A 24,170-nucleotide genomic window follows, 5' to 3' on the forward strand; every position below is an offset into this window, starting at 1 on the left:
CTTGCTGATATCGTTGTGTTGCGCTACTAGGCCATGCGCCTGCCCGGTATTCATGAGTGTTATAGAGATCTTGCCAAGATCTCATGCAAGCGGCCCCACTTGACACTCATATAGATGATTTCATCAAGTGTATGCTGCAAATCATACACCACCCATAAGGGATATGAAAATCATTAAAACTTTGTAAATCGTTAAAACTCTTTTACCTCTGAATTTTAACCACAAAGTTTATCCTCTTGATAATGCAGTAATTAGCACTTTCACACACACCATAGGAATGGACAGAATTGATTTAAAATCAATATGAGCGCTAGCAAAACTAACAAGTGACTTGTTTTTACCCGTATGAACCTTATTCATGGGATCTCCAATCACAAAGGTTGGGTTTCCATCACTTGTTTGTTTGCAAGTGGCTTAAGTCTCATTCCCCTCGATGTTTCTAAAATCATTTCTCTCCCTAGGGGTTTTGTCAGAGGATCTGCCAAATTCCGTTCTGACTTGACATAGTCAATAGAAATCGTTCCACTCTTTAACAGCTGTTTCACCAAATTATGTCTCAATTGTATATGTCTATTCTTTCCATTGTAGCTTTTATTTTTAGCTATAGCTATTGTCGATTGGCAATCACAATGCATTGATACAGATGGGGTTGGTTTCATTCCTAAAGGAATGTTTGCTAAGAAGTTTTTCAACCACTCAGCTTCACTACCCGCCATTTCTAGAGCAACAAACTCAGATTACATTGTTGATCTTGCAATAATAGTTTGTCTGGCTGACCTCCAGGTAACTCCACCACCCCCAAGTGTAAATACATAACCACTAGTGGACTTTGTCTCATCTGAATCAGAGATCCAGTTAGCATCATTGTACCCTTCTAGCACAGCGAGAAATCCACTATATTCAATGGCATAATCCATTGTACCTCTCAAATATTTCATGAGTCTCGCAAGTGCATCCCAATGATCCCGACTAGGACATTGAGTGTATCTACTCAGTCTACCTACTGCATAAGCAATATCTGGTCTAGAAAAACTCATTAAATGCAATAAGCTCCCAATTATCTGGGCATATTGAGTTTGAGAAATAGATTATCCTCTGTTCTTCTTTAATTTAGAGTTAGCATCATAAGGGGTACTCACTGACTTAAAGTCATAGTAACCAAACTTCTTTAGAAGTTTCTCAGTGTATTTTTCTTGGGATAGTAATATATTATCTCCCTTCCTTATGATTTTAACTCCTAGAATCACACTTGCTTAACCCATGTCTTTCATCTCAAACTTAGATCCAAGAAACAATTTTGTTTGAAGAACTATATCATTGCATGTACCAAAAATTAACATGTCATCCACATACAAACATATAATGACATATTCACCATTTTCAGATCTAGAATACACACATTTATCAGCATCATTAGTAGAAAAACCTTCACAAAGTAAAACATTATCAAGTTTTTCATGTCATTGTTTTGGTGCTTGTTTCAAACCATACAAAGATTTTAAAAGTTTGCATACTTTTTCCTTTTGACCTAGAACTACACATCCTTCAGGTTGAGTCATATAAATTTCCTCTTCTAATTCACCATTCAGAAAAGTTGTTTTAACATCCATTTGGTGAATTACTAACTTATGGATAGATGCTAAGGCTAGCAACACACGGATAGAGGAAATCCTAGTAATAGGTGCAAAACTATCAAAGTAATCTATGTTATGTTTTTGAGTAAACCCTTTAGCTACTAATCTTGCCTTATATTTCTCTATGGATTCATCAGGATGATATTTCTTCTTAAAGATCCACTTACAACTAATGGGTTTTGATCCTTTAGGCAGATCTACTAAGGTCCACGTATTATTTTTCTTAATTGAATCAAGCTCGGTTTTAATGGCCTTATCCCAATGTTTAGCATTAGGAGCACTAGTAGCTTCTAAAAAACTTATTGGATCATTCTCAACTAGATAAGTATAAAAGTCATCTCCAAAAGATGTTTCCTTTCTCTGTCTTTTACTTCTCCTAACATCCTCACTCAAGGTATCACTAGCACTATCTATAGGTTGTTTAAATGTACCACTGCTCTTTAGTGGAAAGATGTGTTCAAAGAACTCAGCGCTTTTCGTCTCTACTATAGTGTTACGTTCAATTATATCACTGTTAAGAACTAGAAACCTATAGGCAGCAGCACTATGTTCTGCATATCCTAAGAACATACAATCAGATGTTTTAGAGCCTATTTTCCTTTTCTTAGGATCAGGTAACATCACTTTAGCTAAACACCCCCACACTCTTAGGTATTTCAGATTAGGTTGATAACCTTTCCACAACTCATAGGGTGTTTTACCAGTTTTCCTATGTGGTATCCTATTTTGCAAAAAACACGCTGTAAGCAGAGATTCACCCCATAAATTACCAAGAGCATTAGAACTAATAAGCATTGCATTCATCATTTCTTTAAGAGTCCTATTTTTCCTTTCAGCTACTCCATTAGACTCAGGTGAATACGGTGGGGTTACTTCATAAATAATACCTTCTTTCACACAATAATCATTAAATAAAACATATTCACCACCTTTATCTGATCAAATTCTTTTAATTTTCTTATTTAGTTGATTTTCTACTTCCGCTTTATAAGTTAAGAACATGTCAAAAGCTTCATCCTTATGTTTAATTAAATACACTTTGGTGTATCTACAAAAATCATCTATAAAAGTTACAAAATAATTTTTACCACCTCTAGACATGGTTTGTTTTAAATCAGCAAGGTCAGTATGAATTAAACCAAGAATTTCAGTTTGACGTTCTACAGAGTGACATGTTTTCTTTGTTATTTTAGACTCTACGCATACATCACATTTAATACTTTGTTTGTCATGCATGTTGATTAATCCTAGTCGTTGCAATTTTATAACATACGAAGAATTCACATGTCCTAATCTAGCATGCCATATATCATACGAGTCAACAATATAAACAGAAGATTTAGATTCATTCATAATTTCAGAAATGTTCAATACAAAAAGGCCTTGATCACAATATCCCTTTCCCACAAAAACATTATTTTTTGTCATAACAATCTTATCAGATTCAAATGACACCTTAACCCCCAACTTTGCTTAGCAATGCCACAGAGACCAACTCTAATTGATGGCACATGTAGCACATCATTCAAAGCCAGAGTTTTACCAGATGTGAGCTTCAGAAGAACTTTTCCTTTTCCTAGGATAGGAGTTGTCCTGGAGTCACCGAGATATACTTGTTCTTCTCCATCCCCCCACACTTGTGTAGGAGGTAAACACATTTCTGTTTGCACAGATGTGTCTGGTAGACCCAGAGTCTACCACCCATTTGCTCACATTTGTCACAAGGTTTACTTGTGAAACGACTGTCACAATAGTAGCTTCCCCTTCGGCTAGATTTGCCTTAGGAGGATAGTCGTTTTTGGCCCTATGTCTGCATTGAGGTGCATGATGACCTGGCTTTTCACAGACAAAGCAATTACCCTTTTTCTTGAAAGTGGGGTTAGTTCCACTGGGACGAGAGAATTTGTTATATTTCTTTTTATGATCAAATTTTTTCTCGTACCTTTTTGGAGCTAGTTTGTCTTCTACCACATTTGCTTTGGCAGACAGAGTTTTGGCCTTTGCAGCATCGCACTCCTTCCTGTTTGTGTCTTCGATGATGATGTGGGTGATCAGATCTGATAGTGACATTTGTTTCTGTCTGTGCTTCAGTTGTTGTTTGTAATCCGTCCAAGACTGCGGGAGCTTTTCGATCAAGAGTTCGGACACGAATTCATCTGGCAAGGTTATGCTTTCAGTTTTGATATCTTCAATCAGCTTGTGATATTCGTTTATTTGGATTTTGATGTCTTTGCCTTTGATCATCTCCCAGCGGTAGTAGTTTGCAATTACGAACCTTTGTCTGACGATGTCTTCGGCAGTATATTTGAAGATAAGAGAATCCCAAATATCTTTCGCATTCTTATAAGAAGCATAAACATCGAATAGATCGTTAGATAACACACTGAGTAAAGTGTGACGGCATACCTTATTCGCATGGATCCAATCGTCAACTTGTTTCGCAGCCGTGGTTGAGTCGGGTTTGGAAGTTGTAAGTGCAAGAGCAACTCCGTACATGTCCAATAGGGTGGACACGCGTTCTTGCCAACGTCAGAAGTTCTGACCGGTGAAGACTTCAATTTTTGAGACATCCGGAAATGGTTTCGCAAAAATGGTTTGCATTGTGGAAACAACATTTGATGTTCCCTGAGCAGCGTTGTTGTTGTCGTTCGTATTTTCAGCCATAAGTCCTTACGATTGTAGTAAAAATAGGCTTTAAAACGAAAAAAAAAAAAAAAGATTTCCCGAGGCGTGAGTGATCACTATCCGTAAGGACTTATCCGCGGTGTATTGCGCAAGTCCCCCAGGATACAACAGGAACTTCCTGGTAATGTCCGAGGATCAGAATTAGCAAGTTTCTCTTTAAAAGAGTAATACCTAAATAGAACCCAGAAATATTATAATAATAAAATAATGAGGAGAGAGAAATTGAAAAGGGAAAATGGAGAAGGAAGAAGATGGTGAACGAAGGATTTGAAGAAGATGAAGAGGTGAGTGATTTGATGCGTTTTCTGAAGGGGGTGGAGCTCTCTTTATATAGGGAGAGAATCCAAGAGTCCATTGGAACTTCCAGACCCACGTGCTTCCGTCCAACATCGCAACTGCGGCAGCAACGTTCTAAAATCCCGAAGGACTAGGCACTGCGAGCGCGAAAGCGGAGCAACGTTCTTCAACTTTCAAAGGGCAAGGCAGTGCTTTCCCGGTCATGTGGCCACGATCCAGGGGGAGAGGGCAACAAGCGCGAATATCTCGGTAAGTTCCAGTGTCTACTGCACTTCCGAGATCTCCTCCAACGGAATCGAAAAACTAGGGTTTTCCACGCACAACCTGATTTCCGTTTCACACACTCTGTTTTTCGTTTTTGTTTTGCTATATTTGGTTCTGTTTTACAACATCATTTTTGTTAACATATAGATTTTGGTCTAGTTCCCCATATTTTTGTATTTTTTTCTTTAATAATACTTATTTCACGTGATGACAAATGATTGTTATTACTTGAGGTGTAGTGATGCTTAACATAAAAACTTTTTATAAAAAATAAAAATCTGGGGATAAAAAAAATCATCTAAATTTGAAGGACAAAATATATTTAACAATACTATTATTGTGTTGTTAAATTCCACGTAATAATTATTCACATAACCTCCACCATTTATGTCAAGAATTTGTTAACGCTAGAGAGAGAAAAAAAAATTAAAAGATTAAAAGATATTCATTTCTAATCTATTAATAATATAATCGGAGAAATTAAAAACATAATTAAATTAATATATTAATAATATAGTTGGATTGACACCCACCAACTAATATCTATTCTAGAATCATACATCATGAGGGGTAGAAATGAATGCTGCAATTGAAATTGGCCTCAGCTTCTCTGTAAAAGTGTTTTTAGCTGAGATGGTACCATCTGCTCCATTTCCATTTCTGACACTCATATATCTTATTCCCACCCAACATTGCATGCTATACTGATGCAGATTACTCCGTCTTTTCTATCAACTTTATGCCATAAGCTTCTATAATATCTAGTGCTGCAAATGCCACAATATACAATTTCTTGATATAGTTCCATAGTTTCATAATATACATCATGTTAATAATAATCAATGACACAATATTTATCTGATGCAAAAAAAACTTTCCTAAAATTCAAATAACTCAATTGTTTGCAATTCTTTGACCATGTGACTGCCAAGTATGCTGATTATGCATGAGAAAAACTAGACATCATGGCTCACCTGGAGTGTATACTTCAGGTTCGATTGGCCTCAAAACTCCTCTTGTCTGAATTTTGTTTGTCAATAAGAGCTGCAAAACCAGATACAATTTACTAACAGCATTTGCTTGGAATGTAACACAAGAATAGAAAGGGATGGAAAGTACCAGAGCTCCAACAGCAGCCGGAACACCAACAGTGAGGGCCATGGCAGTTGTGGTGTTTCCATTGACAGTCTTCCCAAATTGAAGTAAAGTAGCTGCATGCTTCTCTGTATTTTGGCTATCTGGGTATTCTATTTCCACTTCATGGTGCAAAAGCACCATGTCCTGCTTACAAAGCAAGCAAAAGTTAAGGCACCCATACTAAATGTATGTTTTATTAAGTAATCACTGAACATTCCTGTAACTAAGTTGCTTTAGCATATTTAATGTGATATGTGGATAGAATAACATGTTTTTGCTGGATTTTGGAAGAAATTAAATTAAGCAGTCATGTTTTTGTTGTTCCAACATTTAGATCATATAATGTTAGATGGAGACTTACGTGATGGAAGCACTATGCATTTCACATATAAACTAATTAGGAGATGAGTGCTAGCAATACAATTTTTAATAGAATGTGTTGCTAGCATTTCTTTATGATAGAAACATACCTTTTCTGTGCTAGTATATGATAACCTCTCCTCCATGCGGAAACGAGCGACATCAAAAGCACTTTTGCAGAAAGCAGGGATTTCTGTTTGCTCAAGAAGTCCCAAGAATCTATATGAAAAAAGACAGTGAGGTTAAGACAATAATTTTCTAAATGAAAGTACAAGAGAAGGGTAAATGGTGTACATGATTGTTTTTGCTGTCTTCCTAGCAGTTCTTCGATCTTTGCAGTGCCCTTGTGTCAATATTAGTTCCATGATGTCATTCTCTCCTATTAATGGTCCATCTAGATCTGCACTAACAACTTTGAGAAGTTCAAATAAGAATTTTCTGAAAGTTGGTCTCTGTTCATCCGTTAGCAAAGAATGAGCTTCATCGTTAAATAATCCAATCCTAGACAGTGTCCCCATGATCTCACTAAATCCTGCACACCAAGTTACTACAAGTATCAGAAAGATTAAGTGAACCATAAATGCACAAACACACCACACATATAACATTGATTAATTTTAACATGACTCAGAGGATGGTACCACTTCACCAAATATTGATTATTATAGTTTTAAAATGTTATAGACTACGGAAATGATCGCTGCCAAATATTAGCCTGAAAAGTAATAGAAACATTTGTACACCGTGCCTTCATAGCGGAGGGTTCCACGGAAAATGGTTGATGCTTCAGAAGCTATTCCATATAAATCCCCATAAAGTAATGAATTACGATTTGGGAGACATTCCAAAGAAAAAGCAGGAAGTTCTGGGAGCCTTAGTCTTGTAGCTGAATCATAAAGATCGTTCCCTGTTCAAAAACCAAAAGTGAAGCAGTAAGCTTATGACAACGCAAATGCTATTAGACCTTGAAAATTATTGAAAAGTGGACTTTGGTGGGATTTTATATATTTATGGGTGGTCAAAGGTGGCGTGATAAGATACAAACTCTCGTTGGGATGGACTTTAAATGACTTTGATAACATTTAAAAATGAACTTTAAACCTAAGTCAATCTCATAAAACTGACTTATAAGGTGAAGTTTGCTCCCACTTATATACTATGAAATGTTTTAATCTCAAGTCGATGTGAGATCTCAAAAAAATGGATGCATGCATGCATTCATGTTGTGGAGGCAAGTTACCCCAAAATGGGAATGGAGAACATATCCTGATTGTTGTTTACCTGAAATTATATTCCCAAATGATTAAAAGCTTACCATCAATATGTACAGTTTCACCACCCCATTTGTAAGTGGCAGGATTGCGCCCAGCTCGGATGGCCCCTGCAGGATTCCAACTGAAATAATGGATAACCAATGAGTTCTTCTAGCTACAATCATAAAGTTTACTGAATAAGGAAAATGACTGTGACCTACCACAGTTAAATGATAGCAAGATGAAATACTACAAACAAAGTTTAAAAACAAAGCTTTCGAAACTTACACTAACACCCATATACAAACATTTATCCAAAAAAGTGTTCCAAGTCAAAATATTTTGTTATGTGATCTCTCAGGAGGGTTTTAAGGGAAACAAAATAGAAACCCGAGCAACTCTATTACAAGTTTTCTCTGAATGAAGACAGATATTCCATGTACATTGTGCATGTACACCAGTAGCTAATAACTGAGGCCAAGCAAAGTTTGAAGATATTTGAGTTATATTTTAAATGTGTAAATATGGAGAAGAAGCAATAGGTGATAACAGGATTGGTATTGTCGTCTGAGAGATGTGCCATGCACCTTCACATGTTATTTGATTTGCAAGCTTCTTCCTGAACTATAAAAGTCTATCACTGAATAAAAATGACATCTTATTTCTAGAAATAGTAATGAGTATGCTGTCGTACAAAACATTCATGTTGCATATAAATTGACCATATAAGTTAGTGGGGTTATTTTATTAGGTATGACTTTTATAAAAATAAGTGTGGTTTACCTAACTTTAGGTTTGTTTACCTTTCTTTGTATCATGACTTTTGGTCCAGCCCTTTTTTCATGATGTATCTTTTTTCTTTTTTTATTCTATTTTTTATATGCTACAAATGATGGTGAGCTAAGGAGTGTCAACTTAGTTGGAATGTCTTGGTTTCACAATGATGCTTAGCATGACAATACCTTTTCATAAAAAAAATCACATCAAATCAATAAGTGGCAGTCTTTTGAAAGAAAATTCACAGCCTCAAATTTACTAATGCTGGATGCAAAAAAGAGAAGACTCCTGTTGAAACTCTCTGCTGCCTTGTCTTGTACTGTAATTTTGGCCTAAACCATACCATTTCCAGTAACAAACACGCTATTCAGCTTGTTTACTCTTTATTTTGACAAAGACATTCCAAGAAAGTACCTGAATTTATATGCTAATGGATTGTTAGCAGCTTCAGGTGATGGAAGTCCACCGCAATAAGAAGTGAAAGACTTTATTTTACCCTTACGCGAATGCGCCTGGTTGATCATTTTCATTGCCATCATATGATCTGGGTCATCAAACAAATACAATGTTATTGCAAGGCACAAGCTGGTTTCAGCCAATGCTTTGGGATAAAATGTAAAGAAGTATTTCTGAAGTGATTCCACTAATCACAAACTGTCATATAATAAGCTTGTTGATTTTCATAATGATTTGAGAGACATGTTGATAATATTTTGATTATTCAACAATGTAAATACTTTTACACTTATAGTTGATTTCTATTAAACTCAAAAAAAATCTAAACTTCCTCGGAAGAAAATTATCATAGGTTGGTCATGCATCCATTCAGGAAATAAACAGAAGCATAAATTTAAAAGAAAATATGTGGTGCTTCAAAAGTCCCGAAACCAATCAATAATTATCAGAATAATTCTTACCAATCCCTGGGTCCAAACCCATCTCTCCAAGAATTGTTATACCAGCATCTTTAGCCTTATCATCTAGCATTGACATGGAGCTATCAACATAGCTAGCAGTGACAAGATGTTTTTTCAGCTGCATTAAGGAACACATTCTTTACTATTGTTTACAATTCTTACTAAAAAAGAAATCTGCATAGATGTTATTTATGAGAATCGGGAATTCAAGCAAGCATTGGTTTACAAAGGATCAACAATTTCCTAGATTACTTTCATGATCTCTTTTTTTTACCCACAGTTGACCAATCTTTAACTTGATTTATGTATTAATGCAAGAATTGACTTCAGCCCTCGTCACAATTTATAAGTTCAATTCAATACTTTATTAATTTTACAGTTGTTGCAGTCTTTACCTATGATCTATTCTAGATATACTTTGTCCAAAATCCTGTCATTTTATTTTATTTTTTCTAAATATATATCCTTTCCTTTCAATAATATTAAACGACAACATAAAATAATGTGAAGCACCTCAATGCAAGCATTTGCTACGATAATGTGATAACTAGGGAACAGCAAACTTATAACAACGTCAACCTGCAGAAAAAGAAAAGAAAAGAAAAAGTTAAGATAAGGCTGCTAATGCTATTAAGGCCCTAAGAACACACAAAGCATAGGTCACATGTTGCATGATATTTCAAGATGGAAAATTCAATATTATAAGTAAATTTATAGGTTAATAATACTCAAATTGCTTGTGCCAGCCAAAACCCATATCCATTTCTTGTAGGCTTAAATGAAGTCATTTTGAGTTGCTTTCCAAAGAATCAATTAAGATATATGCAAAATTTAGTTGCCAAGAGACAAACGCACCTGTGATATGTATTTACACAAATTCTCATGATCCGTCACATCAAGCTGGATTCCAGTTACATTTGGAATGCCCTCAGCTATCTGCGTTGATATTCTAATGTCAAATCTGGGAGAAATCAAGAAATTATTATGTGAAAGCAAAATATCAGTAAAAATACCTGCTCTACATCCTTCAGGTACAGAGATCCCACAATGACTTCTACATCAGGTTGACATTCAAAATCATCTTCCAACAATGTTTTATACCATTCACTCGATGATGGCCTTCCAAATGAGGATAACATTTCAGCAGCTGGTTGACAGACCCGACCAGCACCAAGAATTAAAACCGCAGCCTTCCTTTTGGAACCCAACCCCTTCTCTGTGCCATTCTCTTCTACTTTACCAAGCTTCAAAGAAATTTTACTGGAATCTTGATTTGAAAATCTATCATTTTCAGGTGCTTTAGCAATAGCAGTTAAAGAATCAATGATTTGATCCAGAACAGCCCTATCATCTGCACCAACCTGCTCAGAACCCAAAATGTCAATACCTCCTTCATTCTAATAAATTCACTAGGTTGGCACAAAAGTCACAGTTTAAAAAGTAATTTCAATAACAAAAATGATAGAAAACATAGCACACAGGGGACAGATAGCTAGCTAGACCTGACATTAAAAAGAATTGACACCCCTCAGAATGGGATTGAAACATCTAACAGAAGACAAGTTACAATGTTTCCAGAATAGGAAACAAGGTATGATGAGTGGGAAAAGTAGCCTTCTTATAGTGAATTACTTAGGGTGTGGTACCCTTCCTGCTGAGAAATCATTATTACCTTGACTCGAACAATGAAAGACATTCCATCATTACAAATAAAGTGTTCATAACATATTTAACAAGTCTTAGAGAAAAGAAATTGAATTATTCTGTCTTTTACTATCATACATCGAAATAAAGAGAAAGAACATTTCAGAGGGACATACATAAATATTTGAGTTTGAAATACAGGACTACTTACTTCAAGTTCAGAGAATGATACAGCTTTAACACTCTGACCCACATGGCAGTTGACTAAGTGGAAGGTGCCTCCTGCAGCTTCAATAATATCTAAGGCCTCGTTTATAAGAAACTGATCAAATAAGTGACCACTCAGAGATACCTGCCAGTTATATTCAGCAATTTCAATCAGAAGATTAACTAGCAACTAGTAGGATTATTGATGTGTTGTATTTTAGTTTATTTTTAGGTGTCATTTTAGTTTGAATTAGTTGCACAATTAGTCTTAGGTATTAGTTTTGCATGTTCCTATTTGTTTTTCGCATTTTTGTTGGACTTGTTATGCATTGATATTCTATATGTGCAAAAACATTTTAGAGTAAAATTAAAGCTGTCTTGTCTTGAGTGCTTGTATAAGGTGCAAGGGTATGCAAAAACATATACTGTTGTACACAAGCTAATCTAAGTATGTAGGGTTAGAACAATGGACAATAATATTTGAAACTGAAGAACGCACCGATATATTGTACTTCCTTTGGTTGGATAGAGAATTTTCCGAGTTTTCTGATGCTTCCCTGCAAACCAAAAAGAAAGAATGTCCCTGTTATAATATATGGGAAAATACCAAGAAACTATGAAAGTGGCACATTATTCAACAAAGTGAATGAAGAAAATAATATTACAAAGAATGAAATATAGATGAGACACATACTCTGAATCAGAATGCCGCATGCGTGGGATATAATCATATAAGGAGGTTAGAACTCCTCTATGGGCTATGCAAGCTCTCTTTAAGTGAGCAGGCAACTTTGTAATGTCTGTAGCCAAAGCCAAATTTACGACAAATTGGGAAAGTATGTTTCCAAAATGTTGAGAAGCCTAGCCATAATGAAATTGCATATGTCATCATTCTCCATTCCAAAATACTATTCTCTTATCAAACAGAAGCATAGTAAGTAACAAATAAGAAGAAACCTACCTCCTTTGCAAATTCTGTAGGAAGGATGTCAACAGCTAAACATATCACACCATCGCCGTCCATATCATCATGGTAGGAATTTGTTATGGGATCATACCTAACAAAAATGTTTAAAGATTACATCATACTAGGGAAAAAAACTGTAACGTAAATATTTGCAATTAAACTGAAAGTTATATGGTAATGTAAGGCAAGATATTGCAGCAGAGTATCACCTACAATTCTTATAGCTTCTAAATCGCACAATCAAGTATTATATGGTATTTCATCCTTTATAGGGCTTATCCCTTTTCTTTTATATGCCCCAACATGTGGAGCTAGAAAGACAGAGATTTTATGCTTTTTATGTGACATAAGTAGGGATATACTGTGTTGTGCATAATGAAGCAGTTTGTTAAGGCCTCGTGGTGAATAAAATCCAAGCTTTTATGTTTAACAGAGGTAGACCAGCAGCATCATACACATTTTTCTGACCTTCCAAATAAAGCATTACCAGAAGCAGAAAAAGGTACTTTGACAAAGAATCTTATATTTGTGTTTCTTTTTTATATTTCTTGCTTGTTTTAAGCAGAAAATATGACCATGAAGCGTACATTATCATGATATCAACTTGGGCCATGTACATTTCTTAACATGTGTTACCCATGCAAAGTGATTGAAACAGTGCAATATTCATGAACTCTAAAACAAAAGTATAATCTCTTTCTAAGATAAATTCCATGGTACAATAGTGTAGATGAGACTAAAAGTAAATTAATTTTCCCAAACTAGTGACATTTTATACCTGAAAAAGGGTGAATCAATTGAGGTAGTGTGGTTAACAAACTCAAGTGAGCCCCCTATATCGCATGTTATGTCTGCTATTCCCACAAGGGGGCACCCCTGGCCCATTAAGTCTTGCATCTGCTTATAGCTCAACAATTGAGGAAATCTTTTCTCCCAATACATGCAATTGACTAAGATAAGTAAATGTGAGTAATGGTGCTTAATAAGAAAACTCAGTTTATCAAGAAACATTTGATGAGAACAGAATTACTAATATATATAGTGAAACTTGACAACTATTAAATTTTTTCTTGATATGGTAACATGTGAATTAGATATATCTTCATGGAAGAACACAATACTTGGGAAAAAATTGGGTGGCTTTTGTTTAGCGTTTCTTTCTGATATATGAGAAAGAAAATTTCAAATGTCAGGAACTAGAAATCTAAAGGACTTGAAATCATTTTAGTAACGCATGACAAAGCAAGGTCAAGAAAAAATATAACTACTACCCTTAAAACTGCAATGTGATAAATAGTAGCATATAATTTGCTCCAATATCAGTACTTAGTAACAAGTACGAAGGACCTACCAATAACAGATGCATATGGTGCTATTTTTTCATGGAAAGTGGGATTGTAATGCTCAGGATGTGCATAGTAGTCTGCCTGAAATTATCATATCATGTTAGTGTACTAGTTATAATAGATACCCCTGCTTTACATTGAAGAGACCAATGTAATAGAATCAATAGATGAAAATAAATTGGGAAGAGGAAAAAAAGTAAAACTAAAAAAAGCATTACATTAAAAAAATAGAAAGATATATTCATTAGGAAAAACGATGAGAGTATGAATGAGAAGAATTAAGTGAGCTTCCAGGAGTTTCAAGAAATTATGTTCACAGTTTTTTTTTTTTTTTTCTTGTCAGAATATCATGAACAATCCATAAGGATGCAAAGGGTAATGCTGATTATTGCAGTAGTTACAATTCATTAGCCCATCAACTCTGCTCTTGTAAAATGAAAACACTTTTACTTAATGTCCTTATTTTATAGCATAGTGAGGAATTTTCAAAATTACTTTTCCACATAAATAACATGATGATTTTGAATTTTTACATTCCTTCTGAAATGGCTTCCAAATCACACATGCTACTATGCTATAAAATGGGAATTTGTTGTTTTTAAGATCATTTAAAGAAGTTTATCGTGTATTTGAAGTATTCATCACAAATTAGTTTTTCATATCTGAAAAACCATGCCAAAGTAACCCTTCATATTTTATTTTATTGTTTATGTTGAAATAAACCTTCATATGAATCTCGTGACGTGAGTGAGAAAATGCTGTAACTATAAATTATCACCACAGGTTTCAGATCCCAAATAAAATGACAATTATTTTGCTACTTATCATAAGAGCTGATTTTAGCAGGCAAATAGATGAGGAGATCCCAAAACTCAAGATCAAGATCAACTAACTTTATCAAACACTTTCATGGGATCTTTGGGTTCAACCATGTCTTGGGCAGTCACCACACAACCATAAACTTGGAAAACTCTTTTTGAAGCGTGCCGTGGTTGATTTGTGTCCTGTTAAACAAATTATATTCAGGGCAAAGTATAAGACATTTGCTAGACATCTCAAAAGCAACAATCACATAGCTGATAACATTTCAATATTCTATTAATTTATTTTTTTAATCAAAATTGAACTTGAGTTATAATTTCATTTATTTGTAACAGTAATAGATGTTTTGTATACACTTTTTTTATTTTTATACTATTATTACTGTGATTAATTTCTAGCAAAGTTTTGCATTCTTTATCTCTTCATACTTCCCTGACTTTTGAAATTTCACAATAATCAGTCCAAACTAAAGACGATTCTAGAGACTGTGAAAAGAAATTTTCCTCCAGGTGTCACATTATGCATCCTGATTATGAGAAACTTAATGTGTTACCCTGTCACTCTGTTGTCTAACTTAGCGAGGCAAGAAATGAAAAAGAGTTCTAGAATTGAGTGATAAGACTCTGAATCATCATTATGTTATGATATGAAACAGACCTACTAATGGCTTCTTTATGCTGATAATCTAGGACAAGCACAAGTGTAGTACAACTAACTAACACAAGGTGAACCTAAAAACACTCTCAATTGAACAGAAAATTACCTTTCTATGTAGGTCACTTAGTCTAGATGGATCTACGAATGTATGAGGAAGGAGCCTAAATATCTCTTTTGCACCAGAACAAACTACAAGAAAGGAAGAAATCAAAAGTTAGCATAAGCCTTACTTCTCAACATTGATTGGGCTAACGTAAATGAGATTTCAGAAAGGATGGGACATAAAAATAATGTATCATTTCCTAACACCATACCATTTCCTGATCCAGTAAATACAAAAACCAGGGGACAAATCCCCAATGGCAATCCCTGCGTCGCAATTTCTTCACCAACAGAAATCACAGCAGCCTTAGCAGCAGCCAGGGAAGGGTACATGTAAGATGATCCCAGTGACAAGAAAGGTGTTGAGTATCCAAGACTTAGAAACCCTGGAACAATAAAACAGATAAGATGTATAGTTTGAAATCACACTCTAGACCATGCCATTCAACATGGACACAATAAACTAAAACTGGTACAATTAGAAACTTACGCTGTCCTAATCCACGCAAGAAGTCAATCATTCCAACTCTACCAGCAAATTTTCCAAATGCAAGTAACCTTTTACCGTTGTCCCCAACAATTAACTCATAGTCAAATAACGATGCCCTCTCAGCTAGAATCTAAGGTTGGGGAAAATAACAAAAACAAGTTAGAAGGGCCAAGAAATCACAACAAAAAAATAAGCCATATTTCAAACATGAAGAATTATACTCCTGGTTCCTATGGTTGTCCCCATTTTGTAACAGATTATCACTGCCAGAAAATTTTTCTAGCAGTTTTACAATACCAGAAATTCTTCTCTTTTGTATGTAGAAGACTAAAACTTCCAGTTTTCTCGCATAGGAGGCTAAAACATAAAATGAAGACAACTACAGAGACAAACTGAATAGTTGAACTTTATACATAATCTTAACACCTTATCAAGCAAAGGCATGTTCTCTTTCTGTGCTTTATGGGTGTGGGAGAAGAAGGCATAAGCTCTATCTGGCAATATCATTTCCAGCTGCATCAATGTCATGTACATCGTTAAAATTCTCCGATCAACTGAACAGACTCTAGCAGGAAAATAAGAATTTAAAAAACCAAGATAAAATAAAAGAAATACGAACCTTTGGTTGCTTAATGCCAAGGATGAGACCACATTGTGACAGGTCTTCTGATATTTCAGCGCCAACTTCTTCATAGAGAGCATCATGGTGTATTCTCTTAGTGGAAGGCTGCACAATGATTCTAGAAACACCTGTCCTACCATGAAGTAATCGAGCACAGTGTGATGGTGTCAAAGGTGCCCTTCTTTCCCATTTATTCACAGATTCTGCCAATATCCCAACAACCCCGTTCCCAAGCATGATCCTTTTACCTGTTTCAACACACCCAAAGGTCCCAATTCTTCAACCATTCACAACATAACTCAAAAGCCTTATCATATTCATAAATAAATAAATAAAGCTCACCCCCAATATCAGATGTTGAACACGTTTTTTGCAATGGATTATGATTGAAACTGAGTTAGAGAAGAGAAAAGGTGAGGAACAAACAAGAATAAGAGAAGTGATTTCAGACAGGATGGCTGTGTTTGTATTTCATTGAGTCACAATCAATGCCAAATCAATATGAAAGGTGGATTGAGTTGAAGGTGTTTTGAACTACGAGAACTTAGAACAGAAAACAAACACGTACCAAGTTGTCAAGTTCGTTCTTTGGTTGCGGTCATGTCAGCAAAACAATATTGTAAGTTGTAACAAATCTTGTAACATTTAAAAAGGTTGAACTGTGCACATGACCTGTACTATGACAGCAGAGTTAGGCACACACGACACTGTAAGAATGGGAAGTGGATCCTACCCTTTTCCTACGTTGTCATTTTCTGTTTGTTTTTTGTTCTAAATTAGCTGAGTCTTATCTAAATGCAGAAATAAATAACAATGTGCTAAAATTTTCATATTAACCTCGTGATGGACGATGACTCCTCAGACAAAGGAAAATAATAAATAGAAATGGTTAGAGAGCCATGTTGATGCCACGTCTTTACCAAACATACATACGTAACGTAGTCATTCACTGGAGTTGAAAAACATGCTCTGGATAGACACCTGACGTGTATTTCTTAAAATAACATTACACACTGAATCAATAAACAACATTAAACAACAACATTTTTAAAATAAACTTCTTCCTAAATATTCACAAAAAATAAAAAAAATAAAAAATCAATTTCTCTATTATTAAAATTAGTAATATTTTAATGAAATATTGTGATTGAAGTTGTAAATGTTAAAGAAATAAATCATAAATAATATTAATTATTTTAAAAATATATGTTCAATGAAAATTAATGATTTAAGCTCTTCCTATACAACATTGATTTAACAGTTTCCATATCTAACCAAATAATATTGATTCGAATTATTACTTTTGATATAAAATAAATTATAATATAACATACGTTATAATATTAATCACCCTTTCATTACTAAACAATTATTAATATCATGTGACGTAACTGTTACATTAGTACGTCAACAATCATGTTGATGTAATGTTAATCTCTGTCAGACAATTTATGTAGTGTAAATATAATTGGTGTAATATTTTTATGCAATTGCATATGGAAAAAAAAAACTAAATAATTGAAATCTAAAGACAAAAATTATTCTTTAATCTTTTTAATAATGCAAACTTTTGATAGACTTAAACAATATAAGAATTAAATTAAAATAAGTATGACTTATTCAAATGATTTTTTTAGTTTGCTTTTTCTCATATTAATAAATAAATTATTAAAAATTATAATATAAATTTTCTAATATGTTGTGATAAGTATAAATGTATTATAAATAAAATACAATTAACCACAAAATGACATTTAAAAGACATACTTTTATATGTTTATTAGTTGCTATTTAAATTTAAATATATAATTATATTTAAATATAATAAATAATTTTATTTGACTTGGTTTGATTCTTTATTTTAAATTTAAAATCTAAAAAATATTCAATTTAGATCAACTTTCAGTTTATTTTGCGATTTTTTTTATTAGTATGGTTTTGAGCACCCTTATAAAATATATTATGGTAATAACTAGCTTTAAAATAAATAAAAAAAGTATAATTTTTAACTATAATTTATTATTAATTTAAAATAAAATAAAAAATAATTTATTTAACTACAAATATGTTTGTTTGGAATAAATTATATGTTGTAGTTGAATAAATCAACCAAAATATTTTTTTAAATTCATTTTATTTATTTTACATCAATAAAAAATTATACTTAATTTTTAAAAATATTATTACCTATTTCAACATACAAAATTAAAGTAAAGTGAAAGTAAAAAAAAAGGCCTACACAACTAAAAAAATAAAAATAAAAATTAATCCACTTCTCACACTAAATTAAAACAACTTCATATTAAGTAAAATATATATATATATATATATAGACACACACACTAAAGTCGTCATAGTTATCGCAAAAGGTATTGAAAACTAAACTTTTACCAATAAATAAATTAAAATTTGAAAATCTATAAATAAAATTTATACGTTGGACATTTTATTTTATTTTAAAAATATATCTTATTAAGTTTTTTATTTGAACTCTTTGTAACTTTAAAGAATATTATGATTGTTGTTGTTTTATTAGTTTTAACAAAGAATACGTAGAAAGATAAATATTTTTATAAATAGATTGTATTTTTTTTAATGAGTTAGTCACGTGATTTTTGTATAGTCACATCTTTTATATAAGTGGTATGTACATTCTTTAAGCAATATCATTTAATATCATTTCTTAAAGTGTTTCTTTTCTCATGACCACTCACCATATCTTTACATGGTTGTATTGACACGTCTTTTATATAAGTGTTATGACCTTCTATAAGCAATATAATTTAATATCCTTTCTTAAAGTGTTTCCTCACTTAGGATGGCACTCACCATATTTTGACAAGTTTAGTTTTGGTAAATAAATTATTCTCTACTAAGATTTTAATTTCTTCTCTTCTCTTATTTGAGTGGACTGTTAATAAGATATGCTACTCAAGGATTTGGTTTTTTGAATTGTTTTGGATTTTTGAAAGTGTTGAGGAAAATTATGGGTTTATTTCAATCAAAGTAAAAGGAGTTAATATTCACCTATATTTAATGGTATGGTTTGTTTAGAAGTGTGTGGGGGTATGATTTGATTGAAATGTTGGATGTATGCATATAGAAATGGTTATATGAATATCTATGAACATGAACTAGTATGAATTGGAAAACACATCTTATAGTTATTTGAGAAATGGAAATCAATGTAAAAGAGGTAATTGTGGCACGAGAATAAATATTTGTATGAATTTTCATTACTATGTATTTTTCTATTTGATTGGGGTTGAGTATTGCTTAAGTGATACGTAATGATCATATTGACTATCATTATTCAAGTGTCAATACGAATGCTCAAGCAATGACATGTGTATCTTGAGCAAGGAAAAAGCTAAGACAACCCTCTCATTTGAAGGCATATTACTCAAATGTTATATTGGATGCTCAATCATTATGTTGAACATTTGAGTAATATGTGCATGAGGTGATCATGCTAAGTGTCCTACCCAGAATCGAAAGACCGAATGGTCGACAAGTAACACGGCCTCTCGACAAAAGCTACAAAACGAAAATCCTACTGATTAATTAGACTAATCTAAATTAAGGGTCACAAAGCATCATTAAGAAGTTATTGGGCTTGGGTCAACATCATTAAGAGGGAAGATCCAATGGAAAACTATAAATAAAGGAAGACCCTCATGATAAAAGGTAATTTTTTGGTAAAACTCATAATTGAACAACTAAAATATCTCATCTAACTTAAGCGTTGGAATATCTTTGCTAGTACCTCACCCCACGAACCTACAAGGAAGACAGTTGGAACCAGAGAAAAGAGGAAGCAGACTCAATATGGGATATTTGGTCTCACATTGTAAAAACACTTAGATAACTATGTACATGAATTATCCTAGTTTGGTGCAAGTGTTAGTATTTTGTGAAATGTGCTTAATACCAATGTATATTTTGAAATGCATCTTGTGATGGGATGTCACTAAAAATTTAGACATTTTATTAACATTGTTTAGTTGAAATATTTGTTGATAGTTGTTGTAACAAGATATCTTTATTTTGTTGTCAATAGAGTGATTAAATTTGTGCGATGTGCATTAAATAGGATGTATATACATGATGTATCTTGTTATATATAATGTATAAGATGTTTAAAATTAAATTAATTAATCATCGTATTTTTGTTTATGGATTGTTACGAACATACATGGTAAAAAAATATATATTGCAGGTGATAACAAGAGTACTAACAAATGATGACAATATTTATTGTTATTATGTTGTAAATATTATTTTGAGAATTTAGTGTTATATAGTTGTGTATACTTATTTATATATTAGTCACCCAAACTCATTTTTTCTGAAAAGAAATATGAAATTGGAAAAGAAAATACATTGGAGTAGTGTAGTGGTTGGAAGTATTGGAATGAATTTTAAAAAGAATGGTCTTATCATGAGATTATAGCCATACTCAATGATATGGTGATGTCTCCTCATTCTTGTTCTTTCTTTTTGGATACGAATCCAATTTACTTAATTTTATATAGGAGTGTGCCTGTCGCATCTAACGACCATACCTTTTGCTTATTAATAATTTCCACAGAATGTTTTGGAATCATTCTCCCTCTTTCTTTCTCACTACAACAATTGAAGATACCCTTACTAAAATATTATGCATACATATGTTATCATGTTCAGCATACTTTTATTTCTGCCCTTTCATCCTTCATCTCACTGTTTTATTTTATTTCAACATTTTTCAATCATAAAAACAACAAATGGGAAGCTACCTCCTTTTCTTTTCTCTTTTAAACCCAAATGTGACCTTCCAACCCAAGGCCCCACTCTTAATGGGCTTTGGAAAAGGCTTAACAATGATAACATGGAACTTTATTTGCTAAGAAAAAACAACTAATCAATTTTTTTAGCAAATTCTGCCTCCACCTCATTTTAATTATTGTAAAAAGTAAGTTTTAACCATTTTAAGAATTTTAATAATTTTAAATGAAGCATAATTTTATATTCTTAAATAATCTCAATTGCATACCACATTTCATATTTTTCTTCCAGCTGCATTACTCTAATTATTTTTTAGCCGCATTGTTTGAAAAAAAAAAAATTCTTGACATGTTTTAATTTACTTCATAAGATACATTTACTTGGATATCTTGTAGTTATAAGTTATTTATCAGGTAACATAACATAAATTATATATCAAGAAAATAAATATTGTTGTACTTGTAATGGTTCCATAAAGTGGATTGTTATTACAATCTGAAGCAAATTGTGAGTCCTCAAAATCAAAAGTTTTTCTATATTACAAATTTTTTTTTATAGTTTTGTACTCCATTTTTGTATCTCGTTAGTTTTTTTTCTTGGATTTTGTGATTTCTCGATTGTACATTAAGCAAATGAAAACACAACCATTATAAATAAAAATACCACAAAACTTACTTCAACCATCAATGTTCATCATCAATCACTGTTTAAAAATAAAGAAAAATACACCATATTTTTCATTATTCAAAAGAATATTGTTAAAATTAAAAAAAAATTACGAAGGTGTAAGAAGAGTTCGCTTTAAAAAAATTCTCTTCTTTCTTATTTTACTTAACCATTTATCTTTCCTCGTTTTCTTTCACCTCAAAAGAGTGGGAGGTTTATAGTTATGAAGAAAAAAAATGGAGGTGGCAGATTCTGATTCTTTCTAACGTGCTTCTGATGAGACTCTCAGACTCAGTGGACCCTAAGGCCTTATGTGAAGGTGTTTGCTTACTATTTTTAAATCCTCTAATTTATAAACAACCCAACCCACCAATCATTACAAGAGGAAAAAAAACCCACCTACTATCATTCCAAGGAAATCAAATAAATACTGCAGTGATTAATCTATTTGTCATTAATTCATACCATATTCAAAATGTGATTTTTAATAAATTCTATTGAAAATTCTAAAAATAATAAATCAAACATATAGTAACCCTAATGGAGCTTAACTTTAATTAAGTTAATTTATTAACTAATCCTAAACTATCCTACTATTTTTATAAAGCTATTGTTTATGACCTTTATGGATTCGGCTCTTGTCATCATCTAATCTATCTACTATTTTTTCTTAACAAGTAATTTATCTTTTTCTTTGGCATAAATTATTTATTCAAATTAAATTATTAACATAATAGCAAATGTCAAAAAACCCCACTTCAACATATTTATTTTATATTTAAAGTGATAGCACAAAAATTCAAACCTTAGACCACTGAGATAAGTGTCAATGAGTTACTATTACGAACACTGATTGATAGTAGTCTAGAAGTTGATATTGATTAGTGTAAACATGAAGTAGTTTTAAAAAAATACCAATGTCTCTATCATATTTCAAATAAATTGTTAGGGTTTGTTTAAATCCTAAACGATCCATCAAAATCTGGTAAGTTTAGGATCAAGATCGTATCAGCATCACATGTTATGGTAAAGATATTATTCTTGGTATTATATATTGTTACGTTGTGAAATTAAAAAGTATGAAACTTAAATTTAGGGATATTTTATAATATATGTTTCAAATTTTAAAAGTCCATCTTTAAAAATATAATACCATACGAAAAATATGTCTATTAAATTATTTTTTTAATACATAATTTTTTTTAAAAAAACTGTATTTTAAAAAGAATTTAAGACATTGGTTTCCAGTTGGAATTTCTTGAACCTGTATTCAAATTACAAGAAATCCATTTTCTAAACTTTAAGCCCATCAAAACCAACGTTGGGTTGGTCCAAATTTGAGGGATGGGTTTAATCTTCTATTCTCTTTTAGGCTTTTGATTCCTGCACTCTCATAATTACTAAATGCAACTCAAAAGAAAAAGACTAAAATAAAGATGATAGGAGGAATCACATCAACCGGAACGACTGGGTTGTCCCTCCCAATTGCCTCAAAACTGCCTATCTTCCTATTGGCTGCCTGACATCTCAGGCTACTCATAAAATTTCCCAAAGATGGATTCATCCGAATTATGATAGCCGCAAGACACAAATGAAATTAAACAACATCAACATAATAAATATAACCTTAAGCATAAGAAATCTACGTACCATTAAAATCCGTCCACTTATTGGATGACCCGTATAATGCTATCAGCTCCCGAGTAGGTAACTTATACGGAAGTTGATCAAAAACAACAAAAATCAACTGGCCCAGCGGTGACATAGATGACCTCGGCTAGGTAGCAAGTTGGGTTGGATTTTGGGTCCAATGAAAAGAGAATTTTGTTTGCCCTTCTGTATCATAAAAATAATCTCGGTCTTCCGGCTCTACGAATATTTTGAAGTATTTTTCTTTGTCTCTTGGATGCATTTGGATTTGATTATATCCAGAGTAGGCATCTAAAAAACTCAAGATAGTATGATCGACAAGGGGATAAAAATCTTTAGGGCATGCTTTGTTAAGATCGATGTAATCTACACACATCCTCTACTTGTTGTTTGACTTCTTGACCATGACGACGTTGGCCAACAATGTTGTATAGTGTGCTTTTCTGATGAAGTCGACTTGCATTAATTTTTCAATTTCTTTTCGTGTGACATCACGCTTTTCTTCACCCATCTTTCATTTTTTTTTGGACTACCGATCTGGCCTTTTTATAAATGGAGAGAAGGTGTGTAATGATATTCGGGCTAACATCGGGCATATCAGCAGCTATCCACGCAAAAAAAATCAATATTATCAATCAAAGTCTGACTTACCGCCTTGTTGTCGTCCGGTTTCAAGGATGTTCCAATGTGTGTCTTGTGATCGTCATCTCGAAGAGGTAGGGGACAAAGGTTCTCGACTGGCTCTAAACAGGATTCATCAAGCTGGGGGTCTAAATCAACAAGTGCGATCATATGCTCTCTCGTTCTTCTGTCATAAGACCGTCTTTCGGTCGACCATCTCTCTCTTTTACGAGATCGGCCGCGTGGCGTTGCTCTATATAGTTGTCGAGTGGGTTTGACTTTTAG

The 24,170-nt window shown here is 33.0% G+C and overlaps 2 protein-coding genes across 3 annotated transcripts; both read right to left on the reverse strand.

Moving 5' to 3' along the window:
• Nucleotides 1-371: 371 nt before the first annotated feature.
• Nucleotides 372-4,130, reverse strand: LOC150028801 (uncharacterized). The gene is made up of 5 exons (XM_090300132.1): nucleotides 3,910-4,130; nucleotides 3,248-3,804; nucleotides 1,627-2,521; nucleotides 813-1,023; nucleotides 372-536 (listed from the first exon to the last, which is right to left on the reverse strand). The coding sequence occupies exons 1-5, from the start codon at nucleotides 4,128-4,130 to the stop codon at nucleotides 372-374; spliced, it is 2,049 nt and encodes a 682-aa protein (XP_090156258.1).
• Nucleotides 4,131-5,360: 1,230 nt separating this feature from the next.
• LOC137807124 (lysine-ketoglutarate reductase/saccharopine dehydrogenase bifunctional enzyme) lies at nucleotides 5,361-17,026 on the reverse strand. Of its 2 annotated transcripts, XM_068607586.1 has the most exons (26): nucleotides 16,750-17,026; nucleotides 16,524-16,573; nucleotides 16,179-16,429; nucleotides 15,986-16,072; nucleotides 15,560-15,689; nucleotides 15,282-15,455; nucleotides 15,074-15,156; nucleotides 14,382-14,492; nucleotides 13,494-13,569; nucleotides 12,921-13,092; nucleotides 12,137-12,233; nucleotides 11,870-12,036; nucleotides 11,675-11,732; nucleotides 11,180-11,320; nucleotides 10,338-10,685; nucleotides 10,180-10,260; nucleotides 9,838-9,903; nucleotides 9,325-9,442; nucleotides 8,822-8,951; nucleotides 7,693-7,772; nucleotides 7,126-7,284; nucleotides 6,672-6,909; nucleotides 6,488-6,596; nucleotides 6,000-6,161; nucleotides 5,855-5,924; nucleotides 5,361-5,647 (listed from the first exon to the last, which is right to left on the reverse strand). In XM_068607586.1, exons 3-26 carry the CDS (start codon nucleotides 16,416-16,418, stop codon nucleotides 5,595-5,597), a joined length of 3,150 nt encoding a protein of 1,049 aa, XP_068463687.1. In that variant the 5' UTR covers nucleotides 16,419-16,429; nucleotides 16,524-16,573; nucleotides 16,750-17,026; the 3' UTR covers nucleotides 5,361-5,594. The 2 variants fall into 2 exon arrangements, with proteins under 2 accessions (XP_068463687.1, XP_068463688.1); XM_068607587.1 differs by lacking the exon at nucleotides 16,524-16,573 and having other exon boundaries at nucleotides 16,750-16,954.
• Nucleotides 17,027-24,170: the final 7,144 nt, after the last annotated feature.

The sequence above is a fragment of the Phaseolus vulgaris genome, chromosome 3 (genome assembly GCF_051622355.1).
Source record: "Phaseolus vulgaris cultivar YP4 chromosome 3, ASM5162235v1, whole genome shotgun sequence".
NCBI classification, from domain to species: Eukaryota; Viridiplantae; Streptophyta; class Magnoliopsida; order Fabales; family Fabaceae; genus Phaseolus; species Phaseolus vulgaris.